This window comes from Phasianus colchicus, chromosome 12, assembly GCF_987193195.1.
Source record: "Phasianus colchicus chromosome 12, bPhaCol1.hap1.1, whole genome shotgun sequence".
Lineage (NCBI taxonomy): Eukaryota > Metazoa > Chordata > Aves > Galliformes > Phasianidae > Phasianus > Phasianus colchicus.
This window is the reverse complement of record NC_143447.1, coordinates 7,959,176-7,982,886: the sequence shown is the minus strand read 5'-3', so window position 1 is coordinate 7,982,886 and position 23,711 is coordinate 7,959,176. Positions and strand designations below refer to the sequence as shown.

General features: G+C 35.4%; 1 protein-coding gene across 13 annotated transcripts in view; it reads right to left on the bottom strand.

Moving 5' to 3' along the window:
• The window catches only part of ZNF280D (zinc finger protein 280D), a 64,114-nt gene that overhangs the window by 9,748 nt on the left and 30,655 nt on the right, over positions 1–23,711 (bottom strand). For 7 of the 13 annotated variants that reach the window (XM_090148817.1, XM_090148814.1, XM_090148812.1 and 4 more), the window contains 2 exons: positions 5,198–10,582; positions 3,247–3,316 (listed from right to left, as the gene is read on the bottom strand). In XM_090148817.1, the coding sequence (XP_090004943.1) occupies positions 9,949–10,582 (634 nt within the window). In that variant the 3' untranslated portion in view covers positions 3,247–3,316; positions 5,198–9,948. Of the gene's footprint in view, positions 1–3,246; positions 3,317–5,197; positions 10,583–17,358; positions 17,405–21,287; positions 21,386–23,711 lie in introns of those variants that run through there. The other 6 variants (XM_090148813.1, XM_031616509.2, XM_090148815.1 and 3 more) reach the window with 5 other exon arrangements.

Here is a 23,711-nt window from a genome sequence, read left to right as displayed (position 1 = left end):
GTGCACACGCCTGCATCTGTGCATTTCAGTAATTTATATAAAAGTTAATCCACTTGGAGTGATGAGAAACCTACATTACATTTAAATGAGCAGAGGGAATAACAAAGAAAACAGATGAAAACCATTACAGGTGTCTGCGAGGAAGGGAATATGGATGTGAAGTCTGAGAATTTTAACAGCTGTCATTAAAATACTCCAGTGTGAATTAGGATAGTAAAGCCTTTAACAAATCTTGCAGGTTACTGATGTTTGGCCTATGCATCCACAGAGGGTTGAAATTAATGTAGTGCAGTTTAAACCCAGCATGTGAGTTTAGGATAAATTTGTTTTCTGGTAATTGTGATCTTCATGCAGACTGAGTCTCTGGCTTTTACTAAGTGAAATCTCTTTCGTAGAAGCTCAGTACTTCAGCATTCTAAGTATTTGGATGAATATATGCAGCCAAAGGACAACTAGTAGTCTCACTCTTAATAAGTTTAGCACAAGCATGATTAAAATTGTAAGTTACCTGAAGTAGCTATACAAACTGGCAGCTTGCTCTTTCTTTGTTTTTGGTTATAGCACTAGAATAGTCAGCAAGGTTCAGTAATGAAGCATGCAAAGTCAAAGTTCAATTAGCCTTTTTTCATTAACAACAATAAAAGGTGACTCTCTTAAAGAATCGGATATTCGTCCTATTTATAGAAAATTTGTCCCCCACTATAAATCAAAGGGGTTTTTTTTTGTTTTTTTTTGCTCTTCTCCCATACATGGCTGCTGTCAGGAAATTGTATTAAGTAAGGCAAATAATTCCAGGTTCCTAAATGATGATGCTCATTTATAGTTTTGCAAATCATTATAACATTAACTTCAAAACAAAGTGAGCTTCTATTACAGAAGTGCTGCTCTGAAAGAAGTGCCTTCTATTTTACCACATTGACCTACAATGCCAGAGGTGGATGTTGGTGGCATGGCAGTAGAGGCTGAACCTTCCCACCAATATTCTGTCACATTTTGTTACTGTGCAACAGATGGCAGGAAGGGGCAGTCTGACAGAATGGTGTCTGCCATGGAAGCACATATGAAGCAAAGGGGTGGAACTGAATTCCTCTATGTAGAAAAAAAGCATTCACTGACATTCATTGACATTTACTGAGCGTTTATGGAGAGCAAGCAATGGATGTGAGGTGGTGGGTGGTGCTTTTCTGCAGTGATAACAGCAATGTGAAACACAAACCATGTTCCACACAGTCATGAACAGTTGTCACACCACAAAAGGAAGAGCATTAGAATCAGTTCATCTGCATTATGACCAGGGAACTGTGTACAGAGTTGAGTATCAGCTTCAACGCATTGGGAAGGATGGGAGTAATGCTGGAATATCACAATGTTTGCATCATGTGGGTCCCACAGATGCTCTCCCAGGAACAGAAAGAACACTGTACAAGAATTTGTCAGGAACTGTTGAACCAATATGAGGCCAAAGATGACAGTTTCCTGGATCATGTCATTAACAGTGATGGGATGGAGAGTCACTGCTACGAGCTGGAGTCATCAAAACAGTAACCCACTGAGGGGCAACAAGTGAATTCTCCATCAAAGAAGTAGTTCAAGATACAACCCTTAGCGGGTTAAGTGGAATGCACTGTCTTTTAGATAAGAAAGGAGAGAGCCTTCTGGATTTCCTTGAGCTCAAACTATCAACTCAGTCATCATCGTGATGTGGTGGTCAAAGCTGAAGGCTTATTTACATTATACAAATAACTGCTGTACTAAGGGACATGGTTTGGGGGGAAATACTGGTGGTAAATGGACGGTTGGACTGGATGATCTCAGAGTGTTTTTCAACTTTGATGATTCTATGAAATGAAGGGTAATTTGCACACCCAATTTCCAGTTGTGAAAAAATCTCATTCAAAAATACCAGTATCAACTGATTTAAAACTGTATTTAAAGTCCAATTTTTTAAAAAACAATAGTACTTTGGTAATTGATATTTTACAGCCAGTTGTCAATCAGTGTGAGCAAGAAAGATTGGTCCAAGAGACTCTTTTTCTAAATATTGCCTGTTTTTGCTAGGAAATCTGAATGATGATTATAAAGCATTTTAGCTAATTACAATCCAACGCAGCAGAATTTAACTCAGCCTACAGACAATCAAAAACCACACCCCCAGGGATTATTAACCCTTTTCTAGTAAACTTAATCTAATTAATGGAAGACTGAGGAAAGCAGAAAAGAAATTTACTGCAAGGAACCTGCTTTACCAAGGGGTTGGACTAGATGATTTCCAGAGGTCCTTTCCAACCTCTACAACTCCCTGAATCTGTGAAAACAGCTTGATTGAAGAAGATCTAAGGTGAATAGAGCACAGCTCTGTTTTTGTAAATGAGTCAAAGCTGTGTAGCAGCTGGAGCACAGGGAGCATGCTACTCATCTCAAACCTGCCTGAAGGTTATGTGAAAACTGGCTGTGTCTTGCAGCACAAACTGATCAATTGCCGTGGGGAAATCTGCCTGTGTACAGACTGCGGGTTATGGTTTGCAACCTGTACTTTTCAGAATGCTGCTGAAGTAACAAGGTAGTTACAAGCATATTTGAAAGAGAAAAGACATGACCGTAATTAGGGAATAAGTGTGCATTAGATGCTTTTAAAATTTAATCTGGATACCAAATTACATCTTAGTTCTCCTACCTTCACAAACAACAACAACGAAAAGCTTCCGACCTAAAATAAGCTTCTTTAAAACTGAGTACAGAAGCTGTTACTGAGCCTTTATATTCTACTATCACCATTAAAATACCACCTAATTAGGTCTTATACTTGGCCTGTAACAAAATCCGTGCCCCAAAGCATTTGTAGTTTGGGTTATGAAGTCTAATCACAGTGTGAGTGTAAACCAGAAACTCTCTTACAAGCAAAATTCTGAAAAATCAAGATAATTACAACCCTAGCTCATCCTGATTTGTGAGGTTATTTTTAGAGCAGCACAGGCTGCTGTGCTTTAAGCTTTTTTACATTTGCATTAAGTCCTCTGTGATTCCTCCTCTGAAATGTGTGCATATGCTGAGTCCATGTGAGATGCTACCACTGGCGCTTGTCATAAGAATTAAATCCCTCTCAAGCTTGTTTACAGCTCAGCACTTGTCATACTGCTCCCCTGAGCTTCATGGCTTACTGGTTGGTGTTTTTTTTGTGGGTTTTTTTTCCCCTCTCTCTGGCTCTGTGAAAGATTTAATTTCTTTTTTGTTTATGTGTGTACTTACACTTGCAGGTGCAGAAAAGAAAAAAACTGCTGTACCCAGATGTTCTGAAGCTGCAGTAGCATACATACAGCTGAAATTAAGGAGAAAAATTGAACGGGATAAGCAACCTTCTCATGCAGTATTCTACAGCATATTTAATAAACCTATCATGTTTCATTGACAACAAGACTCTTGAATACAAGTTTAGGAAAATCAGAGTATTTTACAGTTGCTGTCTCTACTCTTTTGCAAAGAGCTTTTCAAAGCTGAAGGTGGTCCAATTACTCCCATTTTCAATTTTGCTCTATATTGTTGCTGCAGTTACAGACGCAATCATCAGTACAGCTACTGCATACCAAGCAGTCTTAGCTCATTACTGAATTAGATGAGCCTTAGAGAGTTCAATCCAGATTTTTGGTCATACTTTGAAAAATATATTGGGTTGTTAAAAAAAAAGAAAACCCTCTTGCTCCTCTGGTAATAGGAGAAATCACTGCCTGGATTGCCTGTAGAGACTCTAGCTCTCACATATGAAATCGCATCTAGTTAAATGTATCTCCATTTCACAAATGCAGCTGGTTAACCTTGCAAACTCATTTACCTCACCTCATATTCTAATTGCCTGTGAAAGGGTGCAAAGATTAGTAAGCTATTGCTCCATAGGCATCTACCATAGCCATCTCTCTACACCACAGTAATGGCTTGCCTGCTTCACCTTAACAGCACATGCAGAGACAGAGGCTTTCTGCAATCAGCAGAATGACTCTTGAACATCTTTGTTCAAACTTGGTACATGCATTGGGAATCTTTCCTTACACATCCATGTTCCTAGTGAAATAAGTTTATTAGCACAATTATGTGCAGAATAAAGTTCTTCTGTAATTTTCTTTGATCTCCTTTTACATGTTAGTTTTTCTAGTCATGCACAACCTATAACATAAAGCTTGCTGATGATGTGAATGGAAAAATACAAGCATCTGCCACAGAACCCACCGGAATTTTAAAGGATGCTGTTGTGAAATTCATGTTTTAATTTGCTTTTCTTTCACTTGTTTTCAGCTTCAGTAACTTCCTCTAGAGCTTCCACTTGTATAGGAAAGTCTGATTATGTGCTGTACAATCAGTGTTCTAACTACCGTTGCAGTGAGTGAGATCTCTTTTTCCTTGTTTTTCTTTAATATCTCTACCTTTGAACGTTGGTTCCCTGGATTATCAGCCATCAACAAAATAAAAATTCTTTCCCCAGTGAGGCTCAGTACATTCCTGATCTTGGAACTGATCTGGCAGAGTATTCAGGAGGGTGGGGTATTAAGAGAGATCCCATGAAATTGGTGAATATTAACTCTATAACCTAGAACTATTTCTTCTTTCTAAACCTCCTTGGTGATATTTCAGCTTTGTTAAATTGATTACACACAACTATATACATTCTTAAACTGATGGCAGAGAAATAAAGATATGGTTGTGTAAAAAGCACAGGAGTGAAAGTCCATTTCCTACATTAGGAGAATGCCATGCAAGTGAAACTGTTGTTTATAGCATCTCTAAAATTCTAGGTGCTGTACGAATAAAGAAGTCAGTGCTGGCTTAATATGGTCTCCAACAAATGTAGTTTTCGACTCCCTATTTTTTGCAGCATATTAAATAAAAGGCAGATAGCCTATGATGAGATGTAGAAGCCATGGATGAGATGTAGAAAGCACTTTTTACCTACCCAGAAGATTTGGCAGTAAAATATATTCAGCTTGACAGACAGGAATTATCTGATTTCAGAATAATCACTGATCGTTACCTAATTGGTGAATATCAGACTACATTCAAGTCAACTTTCTTTGTGCTATGAAGCCGCTGATAAACAGTTTGGTCAGAAGCTTCACAGAATCTAATGTTTCTTCAGGGAGACCTCTGCTTACAATAACTAAAACACTAAAAGCAGAAGCAATTTTCCCTACATATTCTGTATTCCACTCACAGTACAGTTTCCATGCTGCAGCTTATTGATCTTTTATTGCAATGAGGCATCTTGACACACCAATCATTTGCTGCTTTGTATTTTCTCTGGAGATTCTGTTCAGTGAAATTCCTAGCAGCCTGAGCACCACCTACAAAAGAAGAGAATGCAGCTGTTACTGCACAGAGGCTGAAGTTCAGGGTGGATATATTTTTACTCACTATCTTGGGATAAGCAGGAGAACAACTTTTAAAGTACTTTATCACTGTTCCTCCTCCACCTCTTTATTTCACAGAATTGAATGCTCAATACAAAATGATGTAAGAGATACTATCAAGAAGCACTCACAGAAGTGCAAGTAGATTGTAACCCCTCTCAAACAATGCATTTCTAAGCAGCATGCAAACACTGAATAACAAATACATTAATATAAACTACACATGATGTGAGAAGAGAGAAAATACATTTTTTTACTGCCAGAATACAAACAGCAGTAAGAGGTCACAGCTTAACAGCTTTGAAGACACCAATGCCAAACACCAATTCCCTTGTGCAGTTAAATCACTCAGTGCTATCTCACAGTTGAGGAAGAGACATTGGCTTTCATGCAGAATTCTGTTTTGGTTTAATTTCAACAAGGAATACATTTTCTCTTACCTGTAATAGTGTCTACTGGCAATAACAGTCAGAAGGATCAGCTTTCTCCTGACAGAAATGCACAAGCCTCTTAAGTGTTTTTAGAGACATAATTCTCAAACAGACAGAAATGTTTCCCAGAGTCCTTTAGTAGCCTCATGAGCTCAACCTGACTGATCAAACTTACCTACATGGACAGTAGAGATGGAATCGGGTTGGCGCACCTAACCAAGAGCACACTTAGATCAACAGAACACCTAAATCAAGTACAGTGGCAGTTTTACAATGTTGTAGATAAGTTTTTGCTCTAAAGAATATAAGGACTGTTGTTGAAACCTACCTTCTTTTTAACATAATCAAAAAAAGATCTTTCTTCTTTCATTTCTTCATCTACATCAGGGAAAATGAAACCCAATTGTTTTCAGTGTATGCCTATAAATACAAGCATGTTTCTGCAAAGCAAAATTTGTGCACATGCAGTAACGGTTCGGCGTGGTTAAGACTTCTTATTCCTCCACCACTTACCCTCCACCAGCTTCAGTTTTTCTAGAAGTTTCCTTTGGGGCTGATTTCTTCTTAATTACTTAAGCTACATTTCACATCCCTCCATACTGTCTCAGATTCATGTAGTAATGAGATTTCATATATGAAGTAAATATAGATTAAAGTGTGAGTGATTAACATTTTCCAGGGTTGTAGACTAGTTTTTAATCTTTAGAAATCCTATGCAAATAACGTTTGAATTCAGAATTCATATTTAGAATTAGTCTTCTGTAACTTCTGCAGTAAGATGCTGCAATATGCAATAAACCAAATACTGTGAATTTGCTTATTGCTATAAACACGTTTCATGTACGCAAACAGTGGAAGTTGTATTACACGTTTTAAAGCCTTTACACTGAAAGATGCAAAGACCATACTTAAAATTCTACCTTTAGTGACAACAGTTGATTGAAATATACAGAACCTGTAACATCTCTGGAGATCCAGCCATAAAAAGTGAATAGACTCGCATCCAATAGCTTCACAACTTGCAGCTGTTGGGTATACTGTGCCTATTCCTCTTCTGGCAATGCTTTCGCCCCCTGAAACAATAGGAATTTGTCTACAATCCTCTACAAATTAGTCCAAAAGCAGTATTTTTTTGCCCAAACTGTGCAAGACAAACTGAGGCATTCACTGCACTTGAGGAAGCACCAAATGACCATAAGCTACTGATTTTCAGTAGTTTTCAACTGAACAGAAACAAAGCTAATGTGCACACAGCATGTATCTTTTTCAAAAATACTAAGTTATTACCCAATATGAAATTATAATTCAAGTAAATATTGTTAATCTCTCCAGAAATTAAACATATATTCTAGTGTGGACACTGAGAATTAAATTGAAGTTAATTTTTTTTTGCAAGGCAATGTAAATGAGCTCAAACGTTCTCCTAAGTTCAAAGAGAAAGGTGGCACAGAGAAAGAACTGATGATGGCTGAAAAATAAAAAAAAAAAACCTTTCACACGACACAGAAACAACCGAAAAAATGAGTTATGTGCAGTTACATACAAATAAGTCAAATGTAGTCAGTGTAAATTATCTTTGACTTAAGCCAAAAGCATCTATTTAGCTTTGCTCCAAGAACCAACAGAATACAGGAAAGGGATTAATTTTCATAATTATGCAATTTCCTGCAGTGTTAAGATAACAGATTTCTTCAGATAGGAAAAACAAATACATTTTTCGTTCTTCACAAAAACAGCATACCACTGCTTTCATTATACAATTTAATGGTCTATTTAAACAGTCTGATGGTCTTGCTACAAAACTATCTAGTACTCTCTTGCTCCATTTGGAAGGGTTGCTATTTCAGATGTTAAACATCTGGGCAGTTTTAGACCTAACATTACTGTTGTAATGTATATGCATTCTCCACACAGACTGAAATAAACAACCCTCTACATATTGAGTGTCTGAGAATTCACATATATTTCTGTCAAATACTCAGGTTTTTCCAGTCTCAGTTTCATTTTCCACATATTCTTAAAAGTATGGGGCATTCAAACTGTTTTCATCCAAGTTCATATTATTAAAATGGCAAATATTTTAAAAATGTAATTGCATAAAAGACAAATGTGAGGATGTTACAAGCAAGTATCATGGAAGTGGTTCCACTTGAAGTTAGTCTTTTCCAACACCACATTCAAATTTTTCAAAATATTTAATTGGCACGTAAAATCAATGTTTATATGCACTCATGAGCTGCTTCAGTAACATACACAAGAAGTTCCATAGCTGGCTTACTCCTTTGAACTATCCTTCTTAGGATGCTGTATTTTATATTCCCTCATGTCTTCATGCATGAAGACAACAGACCTGTTAATAACACCTCAAATTAACAATTTCACTACAATTTTAAAGGAGAGAAGAATATTGCCACTTACTGTTCTGAGGTTTTTTTTTTTGTCTGTTTTTAATTTATTTGGAACTCTTTAAGCTGAAGAGCTATGACCATGTAAGTCATTCCACTTTTCTTTTAAAAGGCATGGATTTCATCTGCATGGATGAAAAGTAAGGAGCAATTTAAAATTTAATTCATGTGACTCTTCAGTCTTAAGCAATTTTGAAAAGTGGTTTATTTAGAGGTTTCAACAACAAGCAGGATGGTCTCTATATGTTAATGCTGTTGCTGATTAGACTCATTTAGAAGCCAAGTCTAGCCAACATAGAAGGACAAAGCGAACTTCAATTGCATGCTGATGGTCCAGAAAAATATCTCTATGAAATCTGGAAAAGTTAGCACATCTAACCACAATACACAGCTAGAAAAATATTCTTATGCATAGGCACTTGCTCATTTAATTCTTAAAAACAAACAAAAAAATCACTTAAGCATCAAACTCACAATTTTAAAATGAAAAGTTTAAAATGAAACTGTTCCTGCAAACTGCTACCAAATCTTTTATAAAATGGTGGCAATATTATGCCCAAAGTTTCAAGCTGAGCAGTGAAATTATTCACAAAGACAAAATTTTGTTGCAAATATTTACTCAAAAAAGGAATAATTTACAGCAGTGCTTTAACAGCTGTTCAAAACATTTAACACATTAAAAACAAAACCAGGTCAAAAGCACATTCTGAATGTTTCAAATGGAGCAAGGAAGTTGTAAGAGCAAGCTACTGTCATATTCATTTCTACACCTAACTGCTAACTATAAAAAAAAAAACCAACAAAAAACAGCAGCTATCTTTTTGAATATAACTTAGACTACAAAAAGTTGTGAAACTGAACTGTACATTCCCACAGTATACGCTCTTGTGTCCTTTTTTCTAGGAGTTAGCAAGTAGCAGCTGTTAAATGGCAGAATGCATGCCAGCTGGTACTTCCAGTTTGGGGTTTTCCTTCTTGCTTAAAACAATTTTTACATTAAACCATACTTTGGTTTTTGCCTTACAGACCATTCCTATGGGTCTACCACTAAGAATATTTAAAACAATGGTAAAAGACTAAAAGCTACAGTACTTTTAGCAGTATGTCCTACTTTTTACAATTATGTCTGGTATTTCTGCACAGTCTGCATACTGAAAACCCCACAAATATATATATTTTATTGTAATATTTTCACTTTCACTGAAAGTTTAAGTCAAGTCTACAGTCTGGCAGGATTACACCTGTACAGAGGTGCATAGATTCATATAATTGTTTACATGCTTTTACAGACAGGAATGTGATACCAAATCCAAAGCTTGTGTTTATCCAGCTATCAGCAGACCAACAACCATTGCTACAAGTGTGCTTCATTTCAGCATCAGAACTAAATTCGTACTAAGTTCCACTGTTTCATTAAAAGAGTTTTTAAAATTTTCTCTTTGCTAGCAAATAATCTTATTCCAGATACAAAAATAGATTTTTTTCCTCCTTTCAACTCAGTTTATTCAGATAAATGAGAGAAGAAACAGGCAGATAAACTTAAAAACACATTACCTTTTCTAAATTTACTTGATGCAGTTGTGCACACACATTATCTCCATATGTCAAATTTCCCTTTCAAAAAACCCCCAAACCATTAGCATCAATGAGCACACTCATCAGGAATGGTCCATGGTGTTCCTATCATTATATATAATACACAACAAAATGAATGTAATTTCAGCTTGCTTCATTTTCATCTGTTTTGTTTACAGTTGTTTCCATTCTGCTGGGACTGTCTTCTTGAGAAGTCTTGTCTGTTTGTTCAGAGAGTTGTTCAGCTTGCTTTGATGAAGGTGCAACATTACCTTTCTGAAGAATTTCAGTTGCTTCATGCTCTAGTACCTCTGACGGAGTCAAAGGCTCCAAATGAATACTGCCTTGTTCACTCATGTCTGAACTAACTGATTCAGGTTCATTTCTTTTTCTCAAGAACTGCTCAAAACTAACATCTTCACCCAAAGTTAGCTTTAAGTCCTTTGCATTCATTGCTGAAAGAGTAATTTTATCCAAGTTTTGCACTTTAGTCTGATCAGTCAAGACAACATCATCTGATCTTTGGCAAGTTTTCAACTCACTTTCTCCATGAATACATTTTTGTTTCTCGCCTACCGATTGTTTGTTATGATCTGAATCACAACATGTTCCTCTCTCATGCAAAGATTTCTTCGTGCTGTTATCATGGAGTTCCAAATTGGCAACATTTTCTGTATCTGACAATGATGAATTTTCTTCAGTCTTTTCAACCGATGCAACTTCATTTTGGTTTCTATTGCATTCTTTTGTTTCCTCTGAAGAATCAAGCTCCTGTTTGCTGAAAAAAACAAAATGTTATTTTTCTAAAAGTTATAATAAAGCAACATGTGGCTATACTCTGCAAGGTAACAGCCAAATAGCACTGCAGATTTCCTATTTGTTATTTCTTAAAAATTTTCATAGCAAGATGGGCTGAATTTACAAATTCATTTTTCTTACCCATTTATATATCCAGCTTCAGTATTCTTTAATTCTTGCATTTCATCACTAGAAATGAAGGTTGCTTCCTTCTTCTCACGTGGAATTTTTAAAAATACAGCACTAAGCTGCTCTTTGACACAAATGCAGATACAACTAATCAAAATTTATGTTGATGATGTGCAAGAAAAATAAGCCAGTTCATACCTTTATACGGACAAATTGAGTCTGCACTGCTAACAAGTGTAAAGAAAGAAAAAAGCTAGCTGTTGGAAACCACAATTAATTCAAATATAAAATTTAGTTGATCAACTAGAAATTTGCAGTATTTCAATAAGTAAATTGGTGAACAAGCATTTTTAGTCACTTTTCAGAGTAAAACCACATGGTGATAGATAAAAGGAAAGAATTGCGTTGATTCATGCAAGTAAAAATGAGAATCTTATTATATAGTAACATAGAAAACACAACATAAAAAATTTTATACAAAGTAGTTATTGTTTAATTTTGTATTATTTCAACAAAGCCACATGCAGTTCTGTAAAGTGATCAGGAAAGGGAAGTGGGAGAGGGATGAGAATCCTCCAAAGAGATTAAACTGTGTATTTCAGATGCCACCTCTACTGACAAAAGCATGTGACTAATCACATGCTGTATGCAAACTGCTCATGTTCATATTCCAACAGACAAAACCCTGCCTTCTGATATTTGTCTTCATTTGTTATAGGAACATCAGGCTTCTCTCATCATTTCAGTGAGGAAGCTCATTTTTTTGCTGTGAAGATTTAGGCTTGGTAAAAACATAGTTTGAGACCCACTCAAGATTCTTCAGAATGACAAGTAGTGCTAACTGCCCCCTAAATGGAGATGTTAAGTAAAAAAAAACAAACCAAAAACAGTGAAAGGTGGCAGAGGGCATGGAAGAACAAGCTGGATTTCAGATGTAAGTCCTATATAGGAAGTAAAATTTGGAGCAAGAGCATATCCCAGTTTAATGTCTGAGTCTAAAAGATGCAAATAGTATTTGAACAGTAATATGCAGATAAGAAACGAGAGATGGCATCATCAAGTATTAAATGCATCAAAAAAGCATCTGTACTTTTTTCAAATAGTTTTAAGTATGTTTGAAACCATTTCTGGCTAAACCCACTTGCTAAGCAATGCATAGTTCAAGGAACAGGAAATAACCAGATTCTTGCTATTAAATTTTTACAATATATTCTCAAACTAAAAGTTCATGTGATTCGCCTACATGCTAAGTGATACTGAGTTGCACAGCAGAAGTCTAGTCCAGGTGCTACAAGCTACAAACACTCAGAAGTTTGTTTTCAAGTTTTACTTTCACTCAAAGAAGCTAATTCAAGAATATTCAACTTGCTACTTAGGCTTAAGACACAGGAATATTCTGAATGGGGTAAGAGACTACAAAGAATCTTAAATGGTCAACTCTTACTGCCTACTGAGATAGTCATAATAATAATTTCACTGTGACACCATTTCATCATTCATAATCAGTCATTAACTCAGGAGGTGAGCCTATCTGCCAAACTATAACTTGTATTAGCTACTATGACAGATAAGTATGCGTGCTTTTTTCACTTATTAGACTAACACAATAAACAATACTCCCCAATATACATTTTTTCTATTCTAATTATTCTCCTCCATCTCAAACTACTAGAAAAAGAAAATATAATGATTCAGAAAAAAATTGAGACGAAGTTCCAGCACAGGAGCTAGACTCACTGCCCAGCGGCTATGGATGATAATTAGCCTTACCACACCTGTGCCTAATTACCTCACCTATTCCAGAAAAATACTTCAGCTATACAGAGCCTTAGAAATTCTAGTAAATACTTAGAACTGCATTCATATGAAAATCCAATCAACTCTATGAAACTGTATATTTGTGACCTTTAGCTGCTACTCTTCAACAAGCAGCTTTGAGAGCTGAAGTTGCAGAGTTAACAAGCAAAACGGTATGCTTTACTTGACAACTTTTGAACAGAGGTATGCAAAAATGGGTTTAAATAAAGCAATAACTAATTCCTCATTAGCACTGACACCAATGTTTCCACAAAGGGCACTCCAGATGGATTACATTCACACACCATTCACAACAAGAAACTCTTAAAGGACAAACCTACTTTAACATAAAATGGAAATCCATCACAGTCTCCCTTATCTTCGTACAATCAAACCCCAACTTTGACCAAATCCAGCCCTCTTTGCTATCAACTCCTTTTTGGAGAAGTGCAGGAAGTGTGGAATGGGAAGGAAGAAAAACTTCCTACATTCATTTCTCATGCAGAAGAAAAAACTCCCCAATGTTTTACACCAATAAAACAGAGTTTAAAAATAAAACCGCTCAGTTTATGTAAGGCAATAACCATCACAAAAACAAATACAGAGAAAACAGTGATCTAGTATTGCTAAGCACATCAGTAAGCAAGCTCCTTTATATTGAACAGCTCTCCAATTGAATAGTTTACCTCTGCTGACAACTGCTGATGAATAAGCAAAAACTCAGTAGTTGTGACACACTCAAACCCTCAATAAGAAAGAAACCCACGACATAGGAATTTCAAAAAGTCATTCTGATAGTAAGTCAGCAGCTGAAAAAAAAAAAAGAACTTCTAAGTAATGTTAGAAATGAAAGACTCTTTCCAGTCTATACACAGACAGTACTGTGTAAGAGCTGTTAAAAAAAAAAAAAGAGACCAAGGAGATGTGGAAAATGAAAATATCAATTAAGGATTTTGGCAAAAAGTTAGAATATAAAATCTGACTATTGTTTAATAAAACAAACTCATTTTCTAAAGCATGCCACCAGTCATGGCTACAGATTGTGAAAACTGGGCTATATTAATGAACCAGCCGCTGTACCATCTGTATGAACTCCAGCTTTTGAATAAGGCTACTTGCAGAAGACATAATTTTGAGTCCAAGAGATGAATCTACTAAGTGAAAGCATACAAATACCACAAGCTGGAGTATCTTGGAAATTAAAAGGAATTTTTCCTTATTGTATAGAAAATGTAAGACCTGGGAGCTAAGTGACGCTGAAGGAAGGTCTGCATACTTGCTGTGTTCTGTTTGTTTTTCAGTTTGGGTGGCTCTGATTGTTGTTTTTTTGCTTTGTTTTTAAACTCTACTAACTCAAGTTTTCTTTGTTGCCCTTCGCAATGCACATTCACTTAATGTTCTTTAGAGCATTAGTATTTTGTATTAAGCTCCTAAAAACCATTCAGGGAAAATACTTATAGCAAGAAAAGAAACCACACAGCTTCAGGTGACATTTACATAACTGCATACAAAATAGCTGCAAGGTATGCACATGAAGACCCTCAGTTTGTGGACTGTACTTACAGGTAACAAAATCTGTACTATAGCTGCATTTACTTTGGTATGAACCAACAACTTAGTTTTGAGGCAAATTGCTAGCTGTTCCCACACACTGGTTTGGTTTACAGAACTGTTCTGGTGTGTGCAAACTGAATTTCTTTTTGAGGAAACTGAACTAGAAGCTCTGATCCATGAACGCACCAAACTTCTAACAGAGTCCTCAAGAATCCAATCAACAGGAAACAAAGAGCAGGTACATATATTGATGTTAATTTTATCTAATTAAATGTAAAGACAGGAGAATGCAATAGATAGCATTCAATTATAATGATTTGTCCGTAGTTTAAAGATGGAGTTAGCTTCTCATACCTGAACCATTTAGTCTCAATTCTTAAGTATCAGAAGTGAAAGTAAAATTGTAATTATTTGGTACTCTGCATACGACTAAAGAAAGGTAACAGAGAACCTTTTCTAAGAAGAAAAATAACCTACAGAGAGAAACTGAAAGCGCATGACTGCTTTTTAAATTTACTTTTTAATTTACTTTTTAAAAAAAGGTACTACAAATGTATTTACAACGACTGAAGCGATGTTCTGACTAAGCTTTTAAAGGTTAAATTTGCATCAAAATTGTTGAAGACTACTAATTGGAGTAAGATACTTCAGGCCACGGGATCTGGAGTAGTAATGCATATATACACATACATCTAAGTCTGCCCACACTGTGTGCCCAAAGCCATGTAAAATTTCAACTATTTTCCCAGACAGACATTAAAAACCCGCAATTATTATTTTCCTTAGATCTGTAGTTGTAACAGCTACACAGCAAAATGAATTCCCAAGGATTAACATTTACTGCTATATAACTGTTCCCCATTTCCCCTTTCAATTCTGTTAATTCATGCAAATACAAAAAAAATCTTTTTAACACTGTGTACAATTTATCACAAACTTTGACTTATTTGTAGGTTAAGCACTGTTTTGACAATGAGAACCTAAATTTTGTGTCTTTTTGAGTACATTATGACTGCCACTCAAAAGTTTTTGTCATAGAAAAACACATCATGAAAATACTAATTAAAATATTCTCATTCAATTACCTGAGAAATAACACAGTATGTATTATTATATGTAACTGAACTTCAAGATGCAGCTAATTATTGTATTACCTTGCATATGTTGGTGTTTCTGTTTTTCCTTCAGATAAACTAGGTCTTGAAATTTTCTGTAATATTTTATTTTATTTTTTAATCCGTGACCAATTGATTACAATAAAGTTGCAGAGACAAATTCACACTGACATCCCATCCATCTACTAAGAACCAGAGAATGGATATTAATACAGATGTTCACAAACTCTTGCAAGTTAGGGGAAAAAAACAACAAAGCTTTGAAACAATCCTTGTGGCCTTTTTCATATCCGCGATTGTAATTACACCTTACTGAATAAGATCTCATGAACTGTGTCCTGACAGCATTTCATTTGGAAGATAAAAGCAAACAAACAAGAAAACCAGAACAACTAATTTGACAAAATTTGTTTTGCTAAAAAGCCAACAGAAAAACAAGAAAGAGAAAACTGAGGAATGCATCCACCCAATGAAATAATTTTTGAACTCTGAATGACACAATCACTTTTTTTTATTTTTCTTTTTTAAGAAGTGTAGAAAAATAATTTTTTTTAACGATTGCCAGTGAAAAATTGTCAAAGCAGTCTTCTAAAAGCTTCTCCTATTCTGCCCATATATTATCTTATCTTAAGAAAATTATACGAGCTTAAAAAAAATTAAGAAACCTAGTTTTTGTCCAAGTAAGTGAATTCTGGTTTTACAATAAAAGAAGTTTTTCTACAGAAATATAAGCTCCTCAACCACTTGTATCACAAACTCTTGAGATATTTTAAACCTGCATCAGTAGTATTATATCTTGTTAATATAGTATTTGTCTCCACAGAGGTGATATATTTTGCTTCAGTGAGACCAAATCATGCAGCAAATATCCTGAAGGTGTATGGTCAGGCTAAGCTTATGCTATCTTCTAAAAGAGCCTCTGTTATATTTCTATCACACTTTGCTGTATTTCTGTCATACTATTCCCATAGACATAAAATCCACGACAGGAAACACTTTCTAACTTCACGTCTCCACCTCCACATTTTGCAAAGTATGGATCTACACTGCTCTAGCTGTTCTACTACAGAACCTTCTTGTCTACCCATCACGTTCCTCAGCTCTCACTGAGCCTTCCCCACTCAACAGAGGAACTATATGGAAAGGAAGATTTCTCGACTTATCTCTCTAAATCTCATATGCTATGTTTGTAAACAATTGAATTCAACCATTTAAATTTTTGGTTCTTCAGCACCCAGTGACCAGAGCTCCCACATGACCCAAACCACAGTGAAAAGCAACTCACAGTTCTGACAAGACTTGCTTTATACTCTGAATAACAACTGAGAGCTAAAACCAACATAGCTATTTTGTCTGTATTTTCCACCTTCTCCAGTCATAAGGGCTCCAGTTGTTGTTCTTTTTGTTGTATTTTAAATGAAAAACAAAATTAGGAAACAACATTTTGTGAAGCAAAATATAAAATTCCAGATCTTTAATTCTTACACAGCTGGTCCCCCACTGAAACTGCAGAAACGGAAGGAAATGCATTCTAAACACTCTAAAGCATGAAAAAGAAGGAAAAGTAAAAGAAAGAAACAAAACAAATATGCCTAAAGTAGTAACAGAATTTATGGACAGAAAAGATTCTGCTATTTATGCTTCATAATCCTTTTGCTTTAAACACAACTGAATGAAGACAGACAGGCTTATCAGATTGCTATATAATAGCACACATGCTTAGCAAAAAAGCCATTCAGGCCTCAAGAGGCATTTCCAAAGACTTTCCTCCTTAAAGAAACACAAATAAAATAAGAAGTTAGAGTTTGATATCAGTACCTAGCCAAATCTCAGGTTATATTTCAAGTCGATTCTGAGGTTCCCTGAAGATGAAGATACATATGTAAGACAAATAAACCATTCCTTCTTTGGCTTCTGACCTAGAAATCAACCAGCTAGACTGACTACAAACTGGTAATGTTTCTGTGGCTGACCTAATAAAAGTGTCCCACCACTGTTGCAGTAAAACACAGAAAGCTGTTTCTTAGCACTATGCATATCTTCTGAACTCCATGAAACAGTAGGATATGTAAATTTAAAATAGAACTCTATCCTGTCTTCAGATTATTTATGAAGTTCAGAGATACTGTTCATATTTTGTGGAGAAAAGAAAAGATGTTACCTCCAACTTAGCTTCTTTCTCTCTAATGGAGATTTCAGTCTTTAACCTAGTGGACAATGAATTGAGATTCAATATTTTCAATACTGTATGGTCAAAACAGAGACAAAAGATGAAGATATTTACAGCAACTAAGAAAGTAACTTGGTCATTTGAAATCAAAGTTTATACTTAATTTTTGAGCTTAAATGTAGTTCAGAGTTCTAAGAGAACATCTAAGGATTCTAAAATATATTACTGGTTGCACAGATACTGTGATATAAATTGCTTCTGTGTAACCTGTTCCAGTAATTTAATCTCACGAAAAACAGCAATCAACAGTCTTCAATCAACTGTTACTGGTACTTCTAGCACGACAAGAAGAACAATCCCCTTACCACAAAGGTAACAAAACTTCAAGTATTTAAGACCAGAAATGACAAATCTGCTGAAATTATTTTTCAAAAGTACATAAAGCTATACTCTGGTCAACAGCATATACTTATTTATTTAAAATATCTACCATTACCCAATTACTCAGGACAAAGCTGTGATTTACTTGAGGGCAACTGTAAAACATTGCAACTGACCTCCCACTACAACTTGGAGGGGATACTTCCCTCAAAATATAGGCACAGTCAGTGCATTAGAGGAGTTATAAATTATTAAGATCTATTGACTTTTCAAACCACTTAATTAAACAGCTTATCACAATATCACTAATATTGATTTTCTGTATTTAGAAAAAAAATGCTATTGTAGAGATAGCAAGAACTATCTTAACCAGGCTAACAAGTCTTGTTCTAATATAAAAGCTAAGCTTTCAAAAGTTTCTCATAAAAAACCTACACAAACACCTTAAAATTGCTTACATCTGTATCTTCTTTGTTGATGCTGCATTAAAAGCAAATTAATTCTGCTGGAGTATGGTGCTGTCTGTTATTATTTAAATTATGTTATTAATCATAAATTAAATGATTCATGATCTCACTGAGCCTTAATGGCTGTCTGCAGAGTACAACACACTTGACAAAAGAAACAGCTTCATCAAATTAAATTTTATGAAAAAGTATACTAATAATAGGTTGATATGCACCCACTTCTGTTTTTCTAAACTGGTTTTTAAAATGGTGCTAAAAGCAGGCCCTTTCAAGAATTCTTATTTGAAGAACTTTAGCCCACCCTTCCAGCACACCATGTACACCTTCTAGTAACATTAATGTTCTAGCAGGTAAACAACCGTATATTTTTTATTATTACACCTTAATTTGGAACAAACCATGGCAGAAGTAACTAGGAGAATGTACTTTTTTTGTTTAATAACAACGGTCATCTAGGTAACAGGAAGAAAAAGTGTCAGGGTAAATCAAATGATAACACTTTTTTGGGGTTAGGGATTTAAAATACTTTGAAGTGTTTAATCATGAGTAGCAGTATCAGTAGAAGACCATTCCTAACCAGAAATAACCTTTTCTAGGACAATCAGCTCCAGCTAACGCCTTTGATTAACTGAATGACTTAAGGTACTTTCCAGCTACTCAGCTCAACCATAGCCAAGAATTATGAACAAGTTGTTTGCAACCAAAGAACAGAAGAGCCTTCATCTTGGTTTTTGTTGTTTTGGCGTATATTTAAATAGCAAAAAACAAAACCCATAGACTTTTTAGTAGAAAATACTTTAACTTCTAACAGGGCAAGGGATTCAGTAAAGCTCAATTTTCCCTTACCACTCCATGCAAAAAAATTTACTTTGAAGAAATGTTACTATGATATGGTAGAGATGAATGCATAGTTAGAAGAAAAAGGTGTTTCCATGCTAAGGCATTTAACCTGGCAATGAAAGAATGGAAAAAGGAAAGATGGTAACATTCATCTTACATGATAGTCTCCAGTTTCTCACTTGTAAAATAGGTTAGCAATGGAAACAGCTACAAATTAACTTACTATAATTATGAATAAATAAGTGTAATTACATACAAAGTTGAGCAGTCACAAATATTTTCATCACCCCAAAAGCCTGAAACAAACTTTCACTTTCTTGTCAGACTTCTACGCTTTGTCTTTGCGGACATGGTCCAATATGCTGCATTATTCATGTAAGCTGGCAGCAATTAGAACTATCAGGGATAGTAAGGCATGAGTCATGCAAGTTTATCTACATGATTTAGTACTGTTTTTATATTGCAAGTTTTTCACTTAGGTAACTTCACCAAACTTAATGCAAACAGAAACAGGATGCCGTGATACGATTTGTTTCTACATAAACTGTTTTGCTACCCTCACACAAGTCTAGAAAACCTGTAGAAAACCTACAAGTGTTTTAACTAGACATTTTTAAAACTAATTTCCATAGCAAAACTGTAAAAGAACCAAGTGATAATCTTCCAAATCATCTAACTTAAAAGTGAAGTATCAGTCCAGTGTAACTTGCAGTAAATTCTTAAAGAAAAATTTTCAAAGCCATCATACTCTGATTTTGGTTGTTGACAGAAACCTGAACGCAAGTGAAATATCACAGATTCAGCTTCCTCTGAATTACAAAAGCATGGTCATAATGAAAAAGTGATCCCACTTACTGACTGCTATTGTGTCAAAACAGAAACAAGTCCTGTAAGAAAAACTTACAGTACATAGCTGATGATTGAAATTGAACAACAGCACACGAGACGGAACACAATGTCAGAATAAAAAGGAGCAAAAAGAACAAGACTTAAGAGTACTGACTGTGTAGATGCTCATTCAAAAATATGCATCAAAGACAATGGATGACATGATCTTCGCTGTTACTAGCAACAACACAGTGGCTGCAAAAGCTCAATCAAAATTGTTTCTGTTTCTACATGAAAAGGGAACAGGACAAAAATATCAGCCAAAAAAGATTAACTTTGGAGAATTTGGTTATGCAGAAAAAGCAGGAGTGGCAAATCAAGAATAGTTTGTGTTTATCAGATTGTTCGTCATATCTCTTAAAACCAGGAAGAGATAAAAACTGACCACAGAGTAAGATTATCTATTAAGTTACTTGGAAGCTGGTAAATGTGAAGTTCAACCAAGAAATATATCCACTGCAAGCAGGAGGTTGAGTCTGGAGGAACACTAGATGTTCATCATGACAAAATGAAAACTCATCATATATTTAGACATCTCGTTGATGGATGAACTTGCCACAGATCATCTAGAACTATAGATGAAATCAGAAGCAGTGAAATCAAAATTGGCAGATGTCTTTGCAGCTTGAGTAGAGCATCTTTGAAGATGAGAGATGATACCAAAAGAACAAGGTATGAATGAACTGTAGCTGCTGCACTCTCCGAATCAAGGCTCAGCAAATAAATCTGTTTCCATCACATTCTTTCCTCCTGTAGTATTTAGGAGCAAAGGGAAGCTTAGCCATTAAATTACAGCTAACAAATTCCTTTGGCCAAGATTCAGTGTATGCAGTTACATGAGATACGAATCTTCCAAAGCATATTTACCACTATACACTGGAAAGACACTGCTAGACAAAAACGCAACTTCATTATTAAACAGAAAAGGATTTGTATGTTTTAGTGAATACCCAAAGAGAATGACAAATCCCTTGACTTTCAAAAGCCAAGATCAAGTTCAGAACAAAATGGGCTTTGGTGCTATTAAGTATATGCCCTCATTTATACGCTACTCTAGCTCTGAATGATACTGACAGACTCGAGGGGACAATGAGCAGCAAAGAAACACTACATCACATAAATGAAACTACTGATAAGTCTCTCTTCCATGGATTATAGCCCCCAAAAGCTGAAAATTAATGCTGCAAAGCAGAGAACAAAAACACAGAAGAGCCTTTGCCAGACTACAGTAATGGAGAAAAGACCAGACCTGCTGCCTAAAAGATGTAAAAAGAGAATACCCCACAGCTTCAATGCATGAAGAAATAAGAAAAGGTCTGGTCAGATGCTTGTTCGCTTACATACCAAAATAATCCCAAGCTCGACTGGGTTCAATTTGCTGCTCCACAATGATGTATCAGTGAGCCAAAGCAGCATAGGATACCTGCTCACTTTCAACTCCCCTGCAACAAAAATGTCTACTGTCAGTTCATTTAAAAATATGTTAATGTTGTGCAAAGCAGAGAGTAGAGCATTAGAAGAGTACTGGAATAGTTATCAAGGCTCATTCCCTCAGCACAAGGTGGATCACCAAACAACAAAACAAGGCAACTTTTGTAAAGGAGCAATTTCAAAAGAAAATCCTGCTCAAATCTCCACCTAGATTATCTGTACTACTAATGACAGAATCTTGGTCCTAACACAAGTCTCATCAACACTGAACAGAGCTTGTAGAACATGTCTGGTCATTAGCAATAAAGATGATTTTTATAACACAGTCTGTCTTATAGACCACAGAAGACACCAAGGTCTGAAGGGTGCAAGAGAAGATCCAAAACCATCCAAGAGTCTAATTGTGAGTCATTGTGGCCAATGTTGCAGAAATCCATAAGCTACCCACACTTCACCAAATTACAGGTCAAAGAATGAGAAGATACATTCATATATCACAGAGAAACCACACGGTGAAAGTTGTTAGCACTGTCTACAGGTACCTCTTCTTGCAAAACTAAACACAGAGCACGATGAGGATAAATATTTGTGTGTACTCTGTACTGCAAATAATGAATACAAGGTCTGCTACATAGAGGCACTTACGCTATTAGACTCAGCAATTAAATTCTTGTCCCAAGTATCAGCAAAATATTACATGGAAAAGGACAAGATTCATGAGATTAACCAGGTCTATCAACATGGCAGGTTTGTTTTTTGTTTTTTTTTTTTGTTTGTTTGTTTTAATAACAGCTTATACCACCTCACGTGGAACCAGTAAATGATCTAACAGCAAAACCAGGGCTCTCAAAAATAACGGCTATACCCAACTATCCTAATGTAAGACACTAACACTTTGTGGAAACAAACCTATACATACTCTTTACTGTACTTCCCTTTAGTGCTTATCCATTTCTGTATAATAGATATTTAGCATACCCAACATTCTCTGTGCAGTATTTTCAAGATAACAAGATACTTGTGCAGTACTGACAACAGCCTGCCACAAATACACATCTGTACCCACCACACACCTGTAACCTTTCCTCACGTATAATCCATCCAGCAGATATGAATTCCAAACATACACATCCAGCTACTAAAGTTTTATCACAGCTCAACACTTATTTTTCCATTGTTTGAGTTTCACTGAAATCCAAACAGTTGAAGAACATAAGCCGCCCTGGATTAACAAAGGGAATACCTAACTCACTCTCTTAAGTGACTTTTCCTAGTATTTTGTCAGATCTTAATATTCAGTACTCCAGGAAGAGAAATTTCATTCATTCTTAAATATTTTTTTGGAATGGTTTCCCAAATTAACATCCTTCCCATCTGCTCCTTACAGAATAAATTCAATTCTTCTTAATACTGTCTGTTATTCATCTTATCAAATCACAAGTTCTATTCAACTACATCAAATGCTAAACAGTTACTATTAGAGGTTTGAAGTTCGCAGCATACTTTTTGTGCTATTATTATTCATAACCAAATAAACGTATTTCCATGTTTGGATCAGTTGAGAGATTATTCCAGCATGTCCTCTTACTGCCCACATCATTAGAAAATTAAAGTTACAAGACAACTATATAGACAAGTATATAACAATATTATAAGTAATAAATATTAATAGAAAGTAATGAAATCATAGAACACTTGGGGTTGGAAAAGACCTGTTAAGGTCATCTAACTCCAACCTACCTGGCAAGAACATGACACCTCTCACTGTATTAGAAATAACCTACTGGTAATACTTTCAACACCCAGTGAAGACTGCTCTCTCTCTGCTGAAGTCCTCATTGTGCATGAGAATCTCCAATCTCTTTTAGAATCCTGCTACAGGTTACATGGGTTCAATGACATCCTGCTGTCAAATCTGGGTTAAACTGTATTCTTCCACCTTCTGAAAACTTCCTTCTTTGCAGTATAATTGACATCTTTATTCCTGCCTTCAAATGAGGTTCAGAGAGAACTCAAACGTTTGTTTCAACTGGCATACCTCAGAACCTTCAGTTAAGGCATAAGTAGGTTTACAAACTACAGTGTAAAGTCTCAGATATTGTTCTGGCATAAATGGGGAAAGGTTTAGCATATTTGAGTCTTCTAATATTAAAAAAAAAAAAACCTATAAAAGTGGCCTCTGCAATATTGCAGGTTCTTTTTCAAATCTTTAAATCAAAAGCCAAAATTTCCATATTATTTTTCCTTTTCAAATTTTTCTTTGCAAATATTTAGAAAATTAGTTAGACATTAATTAGTATACTTCTTGTCAAATAAATGACATTACTTGGAAAACAA